This window comes from Vipera ursinii (assembly GCF_947247035.1).
Source record: "Vipera ursinii genome assembly, chromosome: 1".
Taxonomy (NCBI): Eukaryota; Metazoa; Chordata; class Lepidosauria; order Squamata; family Viperidae; genus Vipera; species Vipera ursinii.
In genome coordinates, this window is record NC_139512.1 from 148406507 (window position 1) to 148423987 (window position 17481).

At 37.8% G+C, this 17481-nt stretch overlaps 1 protein-coding gene across 2 annotated transcripts in view; it reads right to left on the minus strand.

The window, feature by feature from the left end:
- The window catches only part of ACVR1C (activin A receptor type 1C), a 55481-nt gene extending 51462 nt beyond the window's left edge, over positions 1–4019 (minus strand). Inside the window, exon 1 of one of the 2 annotated variants that reach the window (XM_083350475.1) lies at positions 3804–4019. In XM_083350475.1, the coding sequence (XP_083206601.1) occupies positions 3804–3876 (73 nt within the window). In that variant the 5' untranslated portion in view covers positions 3877–4019. Of the gene's footprint in view, positions 1–3048; positions 3070–3803 lie in introns of those variants that run through there. The other variant, XM_083350476.1, reaches the window with a different exon arrangement.
- Between the last annotated feature and the right edge of the window lie 13462 nt (positions 4020–17481).

The following is a 17481-nucleotide window of genomic DNA, read 5'->3' on the forward strand; positions in this document are numbered from 1 at the left end:
AGGTAAAGGTTCCCCCCGCACATGCGTGCTAGTCGTTTCCGACTCTAGGGGCCGGTGCTCATCTCTGTTTCAAAGCCGAAGAGCCAGCGCTTGTCCGAGGACGTCTCCGTGGTCATGTGGCCGGCATGACTAGACACCAAAGGCGCATGGAACGCTATTACCTTCCCACCGTAGTGGTCCCTATTTTTCTACTTGCATTTTTATGTGCTTTTGAACTGCTAGGTTGGCAGAAGCTGGGACGAGTAACAGGCGCTCACTCTGTTATGTGGCACTCGGGATTCGATCCACCAAACTGCCGACCATCTGATCGACAAGCTCAGCATCCTAACCCACTGAGCCACCGTGTCCCATACCCTGGAAATATTTTGGCGAGCAGAACCTTATGTAATTACTCAGGCTTCAGGATGTGCAAAACACTGAATATTTCAGAGATTTCTAATCTGTGTAATCAATTTGCCTCTTTTTTAAAAAAATCTGATCAAAGATGTTTGATCACCACCATCTCCTCCAATCCTAAAAAACATTTCAATACTATATCTACCTTGCCACTTGTATAGATTGAAGGATCCCATTTTCTCGAGCACATAAGATCTGTTACCTTGGCATAAACTTTTAACTATAATTATATTTTGGGGGAAAATGTGGCCCTGATTTATAATGTTACTATTACCATTACCATTACTATTACTAAACATGGTCATTTAAATTTATATAGATAGATCATGCACATTGGGCTGATCCAGTTCAAAAACTCATTAAAGATCAATGGCTAGAGCTACAGAAGAACCAGGAAGAATCAGGAAATCTTATAAAAACCAAAGCTAAGAATAATCCCAAACTTACTAGAGAACATGACATTAGACAAAGAAGCTGATGCATCCACCAACCAACCCATTCTTCTTGCAGCCTTTCTGAAAATAATACTTGAATACATTTATTCCATGAATTAGGACTGGATTTTCTTTCTGCTATCTATCTGTAAAGGGAAAGAAAAAAAAACATTTGAGGAGGGCATAGTTAGCCCTCGGAACAAGATGCAAGGCAGTGGCCAAAATAATTTGCTTAGATTTGCAAAGTAACTTAAAGGCCCAATGTGATTATAGTTGCAGCAAAGGAATTAGGAACTGTTTTTTGGTTAAGTAAATAGTAGCCAAGGGACAACCTGAGCAAATCTAGAACTGTGAGGAAACTGTAGAGTTTAACTCTTTCCTTCCCCATCAGAGACTTTTTAAAGACTTATTTGCATTTTCTGGGGAAAATGTGTTGGCTGATCCCAATGCAGAATTCCTACTGATATATATTCCAAAGGATTCAGATAGTTTGCATAGTGATTACATCTCAAACCCAAATGTCTGTCTGCTTTTTTTTTCTTTCCAACTTCATTTCACACCTATTCCTTCCCCATCAGAGACTTTTTAAAGATTTATTTGCATTTTCTGGGGAAAATGTGTTGGCTGATCCCAATGCAGAATTCCTACTGATATATATTCCAAAGGATTCAGATAGTTTGCATAGTGATTACATCTCAAACCCAAATGTCTGTCTGTTTTTTTTTCTTTCCAACTTCATTTCACACCTATTCCAGCATCTTCTCTTTACACTATAGAATTCCTACCCAGAACATTATAAGGTGCATAGCCTTAGTTTCAAAATCACCACCATCTCCTCCAATCCTAAAAAAAAACCTGCTGGTCACAAAGAGGGGGGACTCAAGCTATTCTCCAAAGGGCCCAAAGGCAGGACAAGAAGCAACAGATGGAAACTAATCAAGGAGAGAAGCAACCTAGAACTAAGGAGAAACTTCCTGACAGTTAGAACAATTAACCAGTGGAACAACCTGCCTCCAGAAGCTGTGAATGCTCCAACACTGGAAGTTTTTAAGAAGAGACTGGACAGCCATTTGTCCGAAATGGTATAGGGTTTCCTGCCTGAGCAGGGGGTTGGACTAGATGACCTCCAAGGTCCCTTCGAACTTTATTATTATTATTATTATTATTATTATTATTATTATTATTATTATTATTATTATTATTATTTCAATATTACATCTAACATTCCATGTCCCCACATCAAGATACATGATACTTATAGTTCCATTCTGAATCTACTTCTTCCCAAGCTGGGAAAGAAAACCCAACGACTTCTTCTTAGGCATTTTCTGCCAATATCCCCAACACATGCTCACTTGCTTTCTTACAGACAGAGACATATAGTAATTACTATCAACTATGTCATTTTGTTTCAGAAATTAGATATGTAGCACCCCGCTGCCCCAACTCATTTCAAACACGGTATGATACATCGGTAAAGTGTATGAAATCAAGCTCAACTAAATGGAAGCACTGCTGCCTTTTTACAGTATCTACTGACTTGGTATCCAGCACTAAGTCAGTGAAATGGATGTCTCAGCTTTGTCAGGCTTTAATTTTTTTCCCTCAAGTATTTTGAGAGCAATAATAAAACTGGACCAATAATAAATATGGATGCAACGATGAAATCAGATTTTTAAATCATTGTAATGAGATAGCTGACTGAACAGAAAGTGAAGATGAAAGGGACACTTAACTGGACCAATTCTATTTTAAAATAATTAGAAACCAGGGTTTGTTTTCCCCCCCAGTTTGGCTGCACTTTGGGAGTCCTCCCCAAAATCATTTTGTTTCTGAGTAGACATGTCTAGGACTGCACTACTGGATTAAATGACCCAACGTGAAAAGGGGGCTTAGAGCTTGCATTTTTGTACACAGAAGCAGATCTCGGAAATTTATTTTGGGGTTGCTCTCACAGGTGAGAAAGAGGGTTTGGGACTGATACTCCACGCGTGGCTTTTTGTAAACCCAAATCCCTTTCCAGTAATACCACTCTCCCCATTCTCTCTCCTCTGTCCAAAATTTTAATACAATTAAGAGGAGCCACAGCTGCAATTTAAGCCAAGCACCCTACTGCTTTTAATTTAAGATCAAGCCCTGGAGTAGTCGACCTACGTAGCAAAATGATCCGTCTCTCTAGGAAGGTGCAGCGTCTTTATATGGGTATTGTTTGACATACCTGCAAATCGTGACAGAGAGCCAAAAAAAAAAAAAAAAAAGAGAGAGAGACTTGGATCGAGCGGCTGTCACTTCTGCCAAGGGAGGCGCATTTTGAAATGAAGGTCTTGCCCTTTAAAAATACGGTAGATTTCTCCCTTTAGCGCTTAGCTGTCCTTTGCCCTGGCGGCCACACCGTCCAACTGAGATTATATTATAACAAATTCGCCCGGATTAAACCGAGCGCGGCTCTTCTGTTCTCTCCTACCAGTATTATTACTTCTTTTTTTAAAAAAAAACGCTTTGACGTTCCGTCTCTGTTATTTATCTATCTGTCCCACAGCGGGGTTTGCTGGTACGGATTGCATGAAGCTTAATTTACCAGGTTATTTATAAGCAACCGAATCCCTCCAACTTCGAAAGCACGTTTGTGTTTTTTTTTTAAAGCCTACTTTTACGGTTTTGTTTAGCTCAGCAAACGGGCTGAAAAGGCGCGGTAAACCTGTCGGCCCGCCCTCCCCGAGCGACCAGGAAAAAAAAATGCTATTCGGATCGGATAAGCTTTTTTTTTTTTTTACTAAGGGCACAGCTTGGAAGGCGGAAGGCAAACGGTTTTCCAAATCAGGCCAAAACTCCGGTAAGCCGAGAGAAACTCCGCCGCTCCCGAGACCCGCTCGGCACCCGCTCGGAGGAATTGGGGGGGAGAAGAAGCAAGCAAGCACCGCCAAGCGCAACCTCCGACCCGCCAGCCAAGCAGGCTCCTGGCGCTCCCTTTACCTGTGCAGAGAGAGGCGCAGGCTGTCAGGACAAGCGCCGCAGCGCCCAGTCCGGAGCGCAGCGCTCGCCTCATGACAGCACATGGGAGAAGTTCTGGCAGGTGGGAAGGAGCGAGCCGGAGGCGCGTGTGGGGCGTAGAGGCCGGGGGAGGCGAGCTTCCCAGAGGCTGGTCTCTCTCTCTCTCTCCCCCCCCCACCCCTCCCCTCCAGCGGTGCGACGCGGAGCTCTTGCCACCAGCGACTCTCAGCGCTGGAAGAAAGAGGCGGGCGTGGAGTTTGTCTCCCGACTCCGCCCTGCCCGGACACACCCCTTGCCCTGCGGAGGGCTTGCCCGGGGTGAAGAAGCCGCCTGAAGAGTCGCTGCCAGCAGGGCGGGCGCAATGGCAAGGAAGCACCGCTCGAGGTAGCTCTGGGTAGCGCGCCTTTCCTGCCTAAGCCGCTTTCCAGCCCTCTCGAAGGAAGGGCGCACCGAAGGGCCGGCTGAGCCAGTTGGTTTGTTGTTGTTGTTGATTTGTTTGTCGCGGGTAGTTCTGGGCGGGACGGCAGGAGCGCGCCAAAATTACCGCCTGACAACCCCTCGGCAGTCCTCTCGAGCGCACTTCTTATTCCGACGGTCCAGTTTTTACATAAAAGCAGATAGAATATATATACTATCTGCTTTTATATAAAAACTGGCTCTTCAGAGTGTGTGTGTGTGTGTGTACACACACACACACACACACACACAGCGGTGGCCAAGATAGTTGGACTAATTTTATTTGTGTACACGCGCGCGCGCGCGCGCACACACACACACACTGTGAATGTACCTAATACTCGGTCCCCCTCCAGTTTTCCCTACTACAACAACCCTGAGAGGTAGGGTTGGGCTGAAAGAGAATGATTGGCCCACTGGCTGTCCTGCCAGTCAGGGTGTTTGGGACTACAGTTTACATGCCATTCTCCACTTCCTATAAATCCAAAGCGTTGCAGCTTGGCCAAGTATCTGAGATGAAACCCAAGATAATTATTTAGCAGTGTTTCTTGCCTTCCCCCCCCCCCCCACTTTCATGGAGGGGTTGGATATCTATGTATCTATATCTATATCCACATCTATATATCTATATCCACACACATACACATACCCAGATTGTTGGGGGCAATTAAGCTGACTTTGTAATAATGCCGCTTGGGGGTGTGTGTGAAAGCCCTAATAAGCAGGCATATACATAGAATGAAGGCTACTGCTAAGCTTGTAAGCCGCCCTGAGTCTTCGGAGAAGGGCGGGATATAAATGGAATTAAAATAAAATAAATAAATAAATATACCTCTTTTATTATAAAGGACAGCTCTGCTTTAGATTTATCTGGTTTCATTTTTTTTCATGGTTTTTCTCTTGAATTTTCCTTCTTAAAGCAAAGTTATGAACATAAACACTTTTTAAACCTCTTTCACATTTACCCCCTTTTTAGGTTAGTCCCTTATTTTTCCCAAGAAAATATAGTCAATGTGGAAATATAGTGGAAATGGCTGTTTATAATATTACATCCATTTATATACATACATACTTAAGTTTCTTAAATTAATTTGTGTAATGGACTTTAAAAAGTTTCATATAAGATGTGCAAATTCATTGGAATTGATCAGCTATAACATGCAGGAATCCCCCCCTCTTTATTTTACTATTTATCTTTGTGAGAGTACCCCATTTCTGGGCCTTTGGAAGCAAGGCTTTTGTACTCAGGAAAATATTTCTCATAGAAGAGACATGGGCATTTTACCATCCTCCATGCCACATCCAGTCCTTTGGCTGTTCCTGTTCAACCTGTGTAAGGTCAATTGGAAATTGCAAATCAAATGTAAATAAGTGTATGCCATGCATGCAATACAACTGCATTGCTTTTGTTTTGAAGGTAATTCTTTTTTCCCCAATTTATGTATATGCTTGTGTGTGTGCTTACACACCTTCACAGCCCTATTGGTTCAGCCCACCACCACAATCCTAGTTTCTCATCTGGCCCCTTGGGAAAATTAATTGCACATCATAAAAATCCATAAATTATTATTTCTATGTGGAATGTGTAAGAATATGGATATCATAAGTATTTCCTATTTACTAGCTGAGATGGTAAGCGACATTTTTTGCCCTACAATGCCTATGGCTTTAGTGAGAGCTTTTCTATTTTATTACAGGATTGTTTACAACTTTATTTGTGGTTCTACCCTGTTCTGTATGACACAGGGGAAATAGCTCAAAGCTGTTGTTGCAGCAAAGCTGCTTTCAGGATGTAACACAATTATTACATAATGAAAATAGATTATTTCCCACAATGACACAAAAAAGCTGGTTGATATTTGATCATTAAACATAATAGACTCTTAAGTTTACAAAGAATAGTATAACTTTTCTTAAACTTCTCTATATAATCATTTGAAGTTAATTTTTCTTGGTGACTAAACCTTTGCAGGTTTGTAAATATCTTGAACATTGAACATGGACATAAAAATCAGTCATCCATACAGCGCTCAATAAGTTATTTATTCCTGTCAATATGCATTTTGCAAGTTCTGAATCAGTTTTGCAGATGGCTGCTATACAGAGACGCCTGTATATACTGATACACTTTAAAATTTACATTCATCTGGAGGAACGTTGTCCATGGGGTCGCGATGGATCGGACACGACTTTGCAGCTAACAACCAAAAAAGCATAGTATATAGAGGGTATGAGAGGGTACTTTATAAAATCATATTCCAGATCAAGGTAAAAAAGTCTTCAGTGTTAAAGTTAAGATAGCAAAGTTGTTTATTGATTTAATTCAAGTTCCCGGCAGATAGCAGCATAACCAGATCTAGCTGGTAACTGGATGGAGGGAGATTTGCAGGAAATCCTATGGCTGTAGGCTAGGCTTGGAAGGTTAAAAAAAGAAAAAGTTGTGGCAAACCACTTCCTTTAAAAAAATATTATTGAAGTTTATTATAATATAAAATACAAATGGAAATAAGTATCAGAAGGGAGAATGGAAAGAAGTGTAAGGTTAAAAAAAGAAAAGAAAAGAAAAAATAGTGACTTCCAACTCTTTTTGGTGCAGTAGAATACAAAATACACTTTCCACATTTTACTTTACATTTCTGATAGATACAAGCCATTTCTACAACAAACAACAGAGTTTTATTTATTTTATTTATTTTAATTCCATTTATATCCCGCCCTTCTCCGAAGACTCAGGGCGGCTTACAAGCTTAGCAGTAGCCTTCATTCTATGTATATGCCTGCTTATTAGGGCTTTCACACACCCCCAAGCGGCATTATTACAAAGTCAGCTTATTGCCCCCAACAATCTGGGTCCTCATTTTACCTACCTCGGAAGGATGGAAGGCTGAGTCAACCTTGAGCCTGGTGGGATGCGAACCTGCACTAATTGCAGGCAGCTGGTGTTACTTAAGGAGGCATTAGCCCACTGTTCCACCAAGGCTCTAATCTAGTCATCAAACCTAATATCAATTTTTATTTTTTTTCTGAACATGAAGTCCAGAAGCGGTTTCCAATTGAAAACAAAACTGGATAAATTGCCATCAATTTTCATCACAGTTCATTACTTTTTCCATCCATTCTTCCATTGACACAAACCACTTCCATACCGTTGCCAAGAAAATTATATGGACATGTCCACAGAATTAACATAACTAAAGCCTGGCTCGGAAGCCATTGAGTCCAAGTCTGAAAATTTCAGTTTTTGGAATGTAAACAAGTTCTGTTCAACAGTTTTGCATCTTGTATAAATTCAGAGATGCTCTTTGAATTTAACCTAACTTTTATAGCCTCAAACATAACAAATTACACATTCCCTTTTTTTTTTGTCTTAGACTCAAAACAGTAAATGTCAGGCTTGAATCCCAAAGAACCCTGATTTATGGTTTATCTTATACTACTTTGCAATGTTGAATATTATATAACATCAGTTTGAACTGTGAATAGTTGTGGACTGTTTTGAAATAGTTAAGAGACTGCCCAAAACTATTTTATTTCACTTCATGCTTATTATAATACTCCTAGTACTATAGTTTACTTTATGTTCTTACTGAATACCGGTATCTCAAACTTGCCTTGTTTCCTAATAGTTCTGATTTGCATAGTCCCCCATTCCTGTCTGTTGGTTCTATATTTGTTTGCCAGCCAATTACCCACAATTGTATTCACTCTATAACTTCACAAATGAGATCTTGACATTTGATTACAGAATACAGAATACCGGCATTGGAAGAGATCTTCTAATCCAATCCTCTGCTTGAGCAGGAAACCCTGGCCTATACCATTTTAGACAAATGGCTATCCTACCTCTTCTTAAAAACCTCCCCTGATGGGTCATCCACAAGTTCTGCATGCATTGATACACAGGAATAGCGTTGATTTTTGTTATTGTATCAAATGACAAGCATTGTAGGACCTTAAGGTTAAAACCACTAAACATTTGTGTCCAGAGCACTGCAGCACTGTTTTTGACATTAATTAAGGAAACTGTGTTACATTACAAAGTGTCTGGAACATTATCAATAACCTGAATTTAGATTCCCCCCCCCCCGCACCCAGCTTTATGTAATGTTTTTTATTTTATTTTTTTATTTTAATTCCATTTATATCCCGCCCTTCTCCGAAGACTCAGGGCGGCTTACAAACTTAGCAGTAGCCTTCATTCTATGTATATGCCTGCTTATTAGGGCTTTCACACACACCCCAAGCGGCATTATTACAAAGTCAGCTTAATTGCCCCCAACAATCTGGGTCCTCATTTTACCTACCTCAGAAGGATGGAAGGCTTGAGCCTGGTGGGATGCGAACCTGCACTAATTGCAGGCAGCTGGTGTTACTGTCTCAAAGATTGATGAACGTCCACTAGCTCTTTTGGAGCTAGCCAAATGATTTTGGAGAAGTCTAATGATTTGAAAGATATGCTCAGTTCACCAAAATTATTATGTAGTGAATATAAACCAATTTTATTGTACCAGTGCCTTCAGCTTGTCATGACGAGTCATTGTCAAATAGCTTTTGATTTTATATCATAATTTCTTTAGGATATTACTTTCCGGCATAACATGTGGAGACCTTTATATGTCTCCTTTTTCATGATTTTTATTCAAACTTTTTTTTAAAAAAAATTAAAACTAATCCAAGCTAAGACAAAAAAGAAAAGAAAAAATATAAGAAAAATAAAAAGGAAAGAAAAGAAATTACTGAGAAGTGGTTTTCAATATTCTTCACAGGAATTACAAGTACAATTATATTTTAACTTCCCTTTTTAAAGATACATCATAATATTCTTTCTATAATCTATTCTGTCTAATCATCAAAGCCATAAATCAAAAGTTCTTTTTTTCATTTTAGCATGAAAAGTCCATAAGAGTTTTCAAGTCACCAATAAATGTAGTGTCTTTTCTATTAGCTATTCAAAACAATGAAGAATACTTTCTGCAGAAATAAATTAGGATAATTTCATGGCATCCAATTAATAGATTCCAATAGATAAATCTATTAAATTGTCCTAATATGGTAACTGAGATTGCATTCATTATACCATAATGTGGTTTATTTATATGACCACACTGTGAAAATGTAGCTCTTGTTCTTGACAAGAAATGCACAATTATATGTAATGGCCAATTTTACTAAGCTAAATAGTTGATGGTAAAATTATGTTAAAGATCCTACATAATATGAAGTGAGTTTGGAACAATCTGAAGTAATCATAGGGCTACTTAGGATGGAGGAAACCATTTCAAATCAGGCACACTTCCATTTAATTTTAGGCAATTTTCCCTCTGTCCAGAATAATCCTCAGTCACCTCTTACATTTTGCAAAACACTCAATTCCCCAGAGAAGTTTTTGGAAATGCAACTGCACTGGTGTGTGTGTGTGTGTGTGTGTGTATGTGTAGCGGGGATGGCTATGCAGGGCATATGAGTTTTCCATTTGTTTACTTTTTTAAAAAAATGATCTAAAACATTATAATGTGACATACTTCATTACTGTCAAGCTTAATAAGAGTTTATTGGGGGAAGGTAAGAAAGTGTCTTTTTAAAGAATAATATACATCCCAAGGTAAATCATTAGATATGAATATTAAATCTGAACAAGTGCCCAATTTTGATTTAATTGTCCCTTTACACAATACCAATATTTACACTGAAGCTGCTTTTGTGTGTAATTCATCTCTGAGTAACAGACAACAATATACTGTATATCCCAAGGTAGAATAGTGGAAAAATGGAATAATTATAATAAATGGACGTGTATTAAAGTAACAATCATTCCTAAACACCTTCATGTGTTAAAAAGAGGGATTAAATAGTAACCACCTGCTCGTGACTCAGAAGCCACCTTCATGGTATAAAAACAGTAAGCATTTTTTATAAAAAAGTATCCTGTTTATATGGATAGACTTAATTTTAAGATCTCTTTCATTTAAAGGCTTCAAAAACATTACTTGTGTGTGTGTGTGTATATGCACTCACACACACAAACACATATACAGAGAGAGAACTTCTCAATATTGTAGCTGTTAGCAGTAAATGTATTTGTCTCCCAGGTAACTAGGCTGATTTTGCATGTAATTTATTTTTTAATCCAGAGTTTACCTTTCAGTTGTATTTGACAGAAATAGAAGTAAAGGAAAAGTGATCAGTGTGTTTATTTTTCCCTACTGATTTCAGTGCTCTCCATGTCCTCAACATAACCTCTGATAATCTGGCTTGGGAGAGTCTGCCAATATTTTAATACAACAGTGTTGATACTAACATGAAAGTATTAGTGTCATTCAAAATTGATCAGTTCTGCTATAAGAAATTACATGGCTACACAGGTTTAAAAAATGTAACTACTATATTACTGGGATTGCAGCAAGTTTATTATAATTCATAGCTTATTATATTTATTATAATTCATAGCTTATTATATGCAGCAAGTTTATTATAATTCATTATGCTGTCTTAAATGATGCTGTCTTAAATGATGCTGTCTTAAAATGATGCTGTCTTAAATATGAGTTTGTCTTCTTTTGTTATTGTATAACCAATTGGTATTTTAGACAGAAATATTATATCATTCTAGATTTTGTAGATACTTTTAACGCTTTGGTATCAGAGGCTGCACTTTCCTTTCCTTTTATAGATTAGGGCTACAATGGGCAGCACAGTAACATCATTAAATTAATCAGATATGGGACTTTACAGTTAGTTTAGGTACCACAACTAGGACCAGCAAAGTAGTCGTTAAGAGAAGTGCTCACTAAGTGAAAACCTGATTATGCTTCAATCTTACTTCAGCTTTCGTTTATTTTTATTTTTTTAAAGTTTTGTTGATTTTCTAATTTTACATTTAAATATTTAAAAAGCAACGTGGCGGCTGAGTTAATCGATAATTCAATAACATGCAAACATCTTTAGTACAAGTCTCAAACTACTACATTAAGTTTTCCTCTCTTTTCCCCTTAGTATTTACTGTCTCATGTTTAAACTAATACAATTCTTATTATAACAATTAAATAAAAGTAACTTTCTTACATTTATTAATAATTTTTAGTTTATACATATCATGGCTATTTTAACATTCAATCTTTATAGACAATCAATGTCCTAATTAGTTTTTCCCAATTTTTAGTTTCCATTAATATTTAACATTTAATATTTATAATTTCCAAGTTTTAAACGACCACAATTTCCTTTATCGCAATTCATCACAAAATCTAATATTCAGAATACACGTCTTATCTATTTAAATATATTCTATTTCTCACCATCTTACATCAACTAATTAATAATACAGTATAACATTCTTATTTTCTATTTATTTCAAAATGTCTTAAATTTAATAACAAAAATTTTCATTTCAGAATTAAATACTTCCTCTCTTTTTCTCTTGATGTCTATTATGTCTATTTTTATTATAACAGCTAAGTAAAACATATTTATTACATTTATCAATAGATTTTTAGCTTATATATATCTTAATTACTTTTACATTCAACTTTTATAAGGAAATCAATATTCAACTTTTAATATTTATACTTCCAAATTTTAAATGACCAAAGTTTTCTTTATCTCAGCTCATAACAAAATCTAGCATTCAAATTACTCATCTTGTCTATTTGAGTATGTTCTATTTTGATTCTCACTAATAAGTCAAAACCCCAATTTTCTTCAGCTTTATTCTAGTTTTCTTTCTTTGCCAAATCGCCTTCCATGTCCATGTTTTTAAGTCGTCCAGTAGATCTCCCTGTGTTATATATATTGTTTGAAATAGAAAAAGCCATCTGGTTGCCATTTTTTGGGAAGGACTAACAAATTCTCTCTCTATTTTTCCATCTCAACGTAGTTGACCTGAAATGTTTATCTTCCCTTCAGTTTGTTCTTCTTGATCTTCAGGTTTTTTCTGGTTTATATAGAAAATCTTTTCCTTTTTCCACGTTGTCAGTCTCTTTTCTGGGTTTTCCATTAACTGTGTTTGTAGATCAATTAAATCTTCTATCATAGTATTTAATTGTTTCACTTCTTCTATTATATTCTGTGTAGTTGATTCTTTAGTTGCAATCAAAGTTTGGTTTCGTATATCTGGGCTGATGTCTAGTTCTTTTCTGTAGCTTCTTATTTCATCAGTAGCTGTAAGAATAGTTTCATAAATTGCTCTCAACATAAAGAGAATCTGTGCCTGATCTTCATCCATGTTCTCTTAGTAGAGTATTAAGTTAAAAGCTTTACAATCAGAGAATGAAAATAATTTTGTCACTGAGTGTAGAACACAGCTGGGCTTCTCTCAGCTGATATCTGTCAAGGTTGCAAAAGTCTTATTTATAGTCTGGGCGTCAAGCCAAGTCTTTTTTAGACAACAACATATTGTAATATCAGGTTTAGCCACAAGATGTCACCCATACCATTTAGGGTTTTTTTGTTTTTTTTAAGTCTGAAATTTTTATAATCCTTTTTCCAATTTTACTTCTTTGTAGGTAGAAACCCAAATCTTCAATAAGAATAAAAAATCTTTTAGTCCACAAATTTTAGTCCACAAAGCTCCAGTTAGAATCAGGTTATTCTTGCAACATTTTAAACTCCCCTGGATAGTCAGTTGCCGCTGTTTTTAGAGGGTGGGATAGAATCTCCCTTCCCTTTCTTACAGTGGGGAAAATACTTTGGGCAGCTTATACAGGTGGAAAAAATAAGTAGGATTGAAGAGAAGTAGATCTCACCCAGTCTCATCTGCGCTGCTTTGTAGGTGCCTGATGGTAAATTTGACTTCGGCTGTCAGCAGCCTAGTGATGGGCCATATTGGAGGGCTGCCCCAGATCGAGTGGAAGGGCTACTGCCCTCCCACGATCAAGCGGGGTCCCCTCCTTGCTGGTTGCCCCTACAGGATGACTTTTAACCCTTTCCAGGGTCCCCCAGCGATGCAGAATTGGACTTGGAAGATGGAGCCCGCCTTCCAAACGTCCGTGTGGGCTGCGTTGGCAAACCAGAAGACTTACTTCAGCTGAATTCAAATAGTCCTCAACTTACAGCTATTTGTTTAGTAATCATTCAAAGTTACAACACTGAAAAAAGTGACATATGACCAATTTTTACACTTACAACCACTGCAGCATCCCCCATGGTATTCAGCTGCTTGGAACCGGCATGTATTTATGACAGTTGTACTGTGATCCCCATTTCAAACCTTTCCAGCCAGCTTCCGACAAGCAAAGTCAATGGGGAAAGTGAGATATACTTAACAACCACATGATTCACTTAACAACTGCAGTGATTCACCTAACAACTGTGACAAAAAAGTTGTAAAATGGAGATATCTCGCTTAAATAATGACTTGTTAGCAATAGAACTTTTGTGTTCAATTGTGGTTGTAACTGAGGACTACCTGTATTATAAACGTGAAGAGAGGTTGTAAAATTATTTTTTCATCACCATTGTATCTGTGAACTGTTGCTAAATGAGGCAGTCATTAAACAAGGACTACCTTTACATTTTCAGTCTGAATCTGTTTATATTAAGTAATTTCCCACTGAAATTGACAATACCATTTCTAGAATTCCTGGAACCACAGAAAGCAAGCCTGAAGGCTATATGAGACTTAAACATTGCTACTTACTATTTAGCTAAAGATTCTTCAATAAAACTAAATTTCTTTTGTCAAAGAATCGGGACACAGCAAATTCAGAAGCTAAGCTATTGACACATATGGACAGCTATAATAGTGATTTTTGCTAGAATTACTGGCAATATGACCTTTTCTTAGCAAGATAAAAACTGAACTGTATCAAATCACCATAGAAATGTGTTGTTTTTTTTTTTGGTATATGTCAAAATTGAAATTGACCCTTACTATGAGTTTTAGAACAATCCCCCTGTGTTTATCTGTGCAGCATGAAAATACGAAGAATTGTCAGGACAGCACAGTTAAAATGTATTGCCATTCAATTCTCTTACCCATCACCCTCTTCCGTCTTTGCTTTGCACACTGTTGCAAGACTATCCTCTGTGGCTCCTTATGCACTGAAGTGGACAGTGGAATGGCTATCTGGAGAATTAGCTTTGACGGCACATTTCATTAACTCCATTGTCCATTTCTGGATGAACATTAGCTTCCATTGGAGAAGAGCAATAGACTCGTGCTTTTTTAAAATTCTGATCTTGTGACTGGAAATAGGGATCAGAGCTCTCATGAAGTGTTAAATCTTTCCGAGTGTCCCTGTTTTGGCTTGTAACATGTCGATTACTCAAAGCAAGTTGGCAGACAAAATTAGCGCTGTCCTGAAAAAAAGAACTTTATTTCTGTATAAACTGTTTGGCTGCATTGCAAGTTATTAGTAACCTGGATGGTTGAGAGCTTGAACTTTGATCAGAGTATGTATGTATGCTTGTATCTATGTGACAGTGTATGTATAAAATTAAACTTTGAAAAAGAAAACATAAATGAATACAAATTAATATAAAGTAAGGAAGAAAAAAAGAAGAAGAAAGTAAAATGAAAGCAAAAAGTGCAAGAAAAGGAAAAGGTTAAAGAAAAAGAGAAAAGAGAAAAATATATTAAGTGGCATTTGTAAATATTTCAAAGATGGAAGTACACAGAACAAACCCAACGAAAGTCTTCCAAAAGAACTTTGAACTCTGAAGGAAGTTACAACCTTGAATTGGTATGTTGGAAGATGCCACTGGACAGGTAGTAACCGATTCAAAGAAGATCAAACAAAGACGGAAAGAGTGTGTGCTGAATTTCTATAGAGTAGAGATGTCAACATTCAAGATAACTTAAAACACATTTCCTACACAGAAGAATCTCTACTACTGGAAAAGAAAGTTAGATCAGCATTCCAATCATTGCCAAGTCAGAAAGCTTACAGGAACTGAATGAGTATCTATAGAAATATGCCAAGTCATGGAAGAATACAGGTAGTTCTTGATTTATGACCACAATTGAGCCCAACATTTCTGTTGCTAAGTGAGACAGTTAAGTGAGTTTTACTCCATTTTATGACCATCCTTGCCACAGTTGTTGAGTGAATCATTGCATTAACTTCACTTGTCAGAAGATCACTGCAACCATCATAAACATGAGTCAGCTGGTAAGCATCTGAATTTTGATCACATGACCATGGGGACGCTGCAACATTCCTGTGAAAAACAGTCATAAGTCACTTTTTTCAGTGCTGTTGTAACTTTGAATGGTCACTAAATGAATGGTTGTTAAGTTGAGGACTGTTAGGCATATGGTGCTAGCCTACAATGTTGGGTTGAAAATATATTAACCATAATGTTATGACTTTAAGAAGTTAATTGGCCAATGGGTGTGTAAGTGTTCTCATGGCCATAAGAAGAAGCTAGGAACGTAGCTTCTCTCTCTTTCTGAAATCACTGCTCTCTACTATTACTGTTTTTGCTCTGCTGTTGGTTTACTACTGTTGTAAACCTGAACTGTGTATTGACCTCTGGACCGGTAAGAAGACTTTGTATTTGGATTGCTACTTGGACTGTTTATTTTTGACTGTGCATTTTTGTTTTTACACCACCTCAAAGTAAAATACTTTTTGCTTTTACAACTCAGTGTACTCCTGTGTGTGACTCTTACTGCTCTCAGTACCCTTCCTTGTCTGTGCAACTCTTTGGTAGCACAAGGAGACCTCTGCACAACAAAATTCCTTAATTACCTCTAGTAGAAGTTCTAATCAAGCTATGCCAGTGAATGTGGAGACTGATACAGTGGCCAACAGATTAGAAGGTCAACCTACATTATCAATTGCAAAAAAAGAGACTTAACAGATGTGCAAAAATTGTACACTATCCTTAATTCCACATGCCAGCAAAACACATATTGGAGCCCTACATGGAAAATGAGTTTACAAAATGCTAAGGAACCTGAGATATTATTGCTAATCTGTGTTCAATAATTATGCAAGCCAAACCATGCCAAACAAAAAAGTCAATATGTGTTTCATTGATTACAGAAAGGTGTTTGCGACAATTATGTCAAGTTGTGGAATGTCTTTGGGATGCAAAAACATCTCATTGTCCTTATGCAAAATCTGTACACAAGTAAGGTAACCACAGTTCAGACAAAACATGGCAAAACAGACTGGCTCTAGAGGGACAAAGGACTGAGACAAGGCTGTTCAAGGTGGTGTCACAGAAGACTTCTGAGGATACTGTGAACAGCCAATAAATAAGTAAATAGTTAATAAATAAAGTTCTGTGTTACTTTACTGGATGCGCATGATTTGATTTTTTTCTACTAATAATACAGTGAGGGGAAAAATATTTGATCCCCTGCTGGTTTTGTACGTTTCCCACTGACAAAAAAATGATCAGTCTATAATTTTAATGGTAGGTTTATTTTAACAGTGACAGAATAACAGCAAAAAAAAATCCAAAAAAATGCATTTCAAAAACTTTATAAATTGATTTGCATTTTAATGAGTGAAATAAGTATTTGACCCCTTCACAAAACATGTCTTAGTACTTGGCAAAGCCCTTGTTGGCAATCAGAAGCCAGACGTTTCTTGCAGTTGGCCACCAGGTTTGCACGCATCTCAGGAGGGATTTTGTCCCACTCCTCTTTGCAGATCCTCTTCAAGTCATTAAGGTCATTAAATCATTAAGTCCGTCCACAGATTTTATATGGGATTAAGGTCTGGAGACTGACTAGGCCACTCCAGGACCTTAATGTGCTTCTTCTTGAGCCACTCCCTTGTTGCCTTGGCTGTGTGTTTTGGGTCATGTCATGCTGGAATTCACAACCCATTTTCAATGCCCTGGCTGAGGAAAGGAGGTTCTCACCCAAGATTTGATGGTACATGGCCCCGTCCATCACCCCTTTGATGTGGTGAAGTTGTCCTGTCCCCTTAGCAGAAAAACACCCCCAAAGCATAATGTTTCCACCTCCATGTTTGATGGTGGGGATGGTGTTCTAGGGGTCATAGACAGCATTCCTCCTCCTCCAAATACGGCAAGTTGAGTTGATGACAAAGAGCTTGTTTTTGGTCTCATCTGACCATAACACTTTCACCCAGTTCTCCTCTGAATCATTCAGACATTCATTGGCAAACTTCAGACGGGCCTGTGCATGTGCCTTCTTGAGCAGCAGGACCTTGCAGGCTCTGCAGGGTTTCAGTCTTTCACAGCATAGTGTGTTACCAATTGTTTTCTTGGTGACTATAGTCCCATC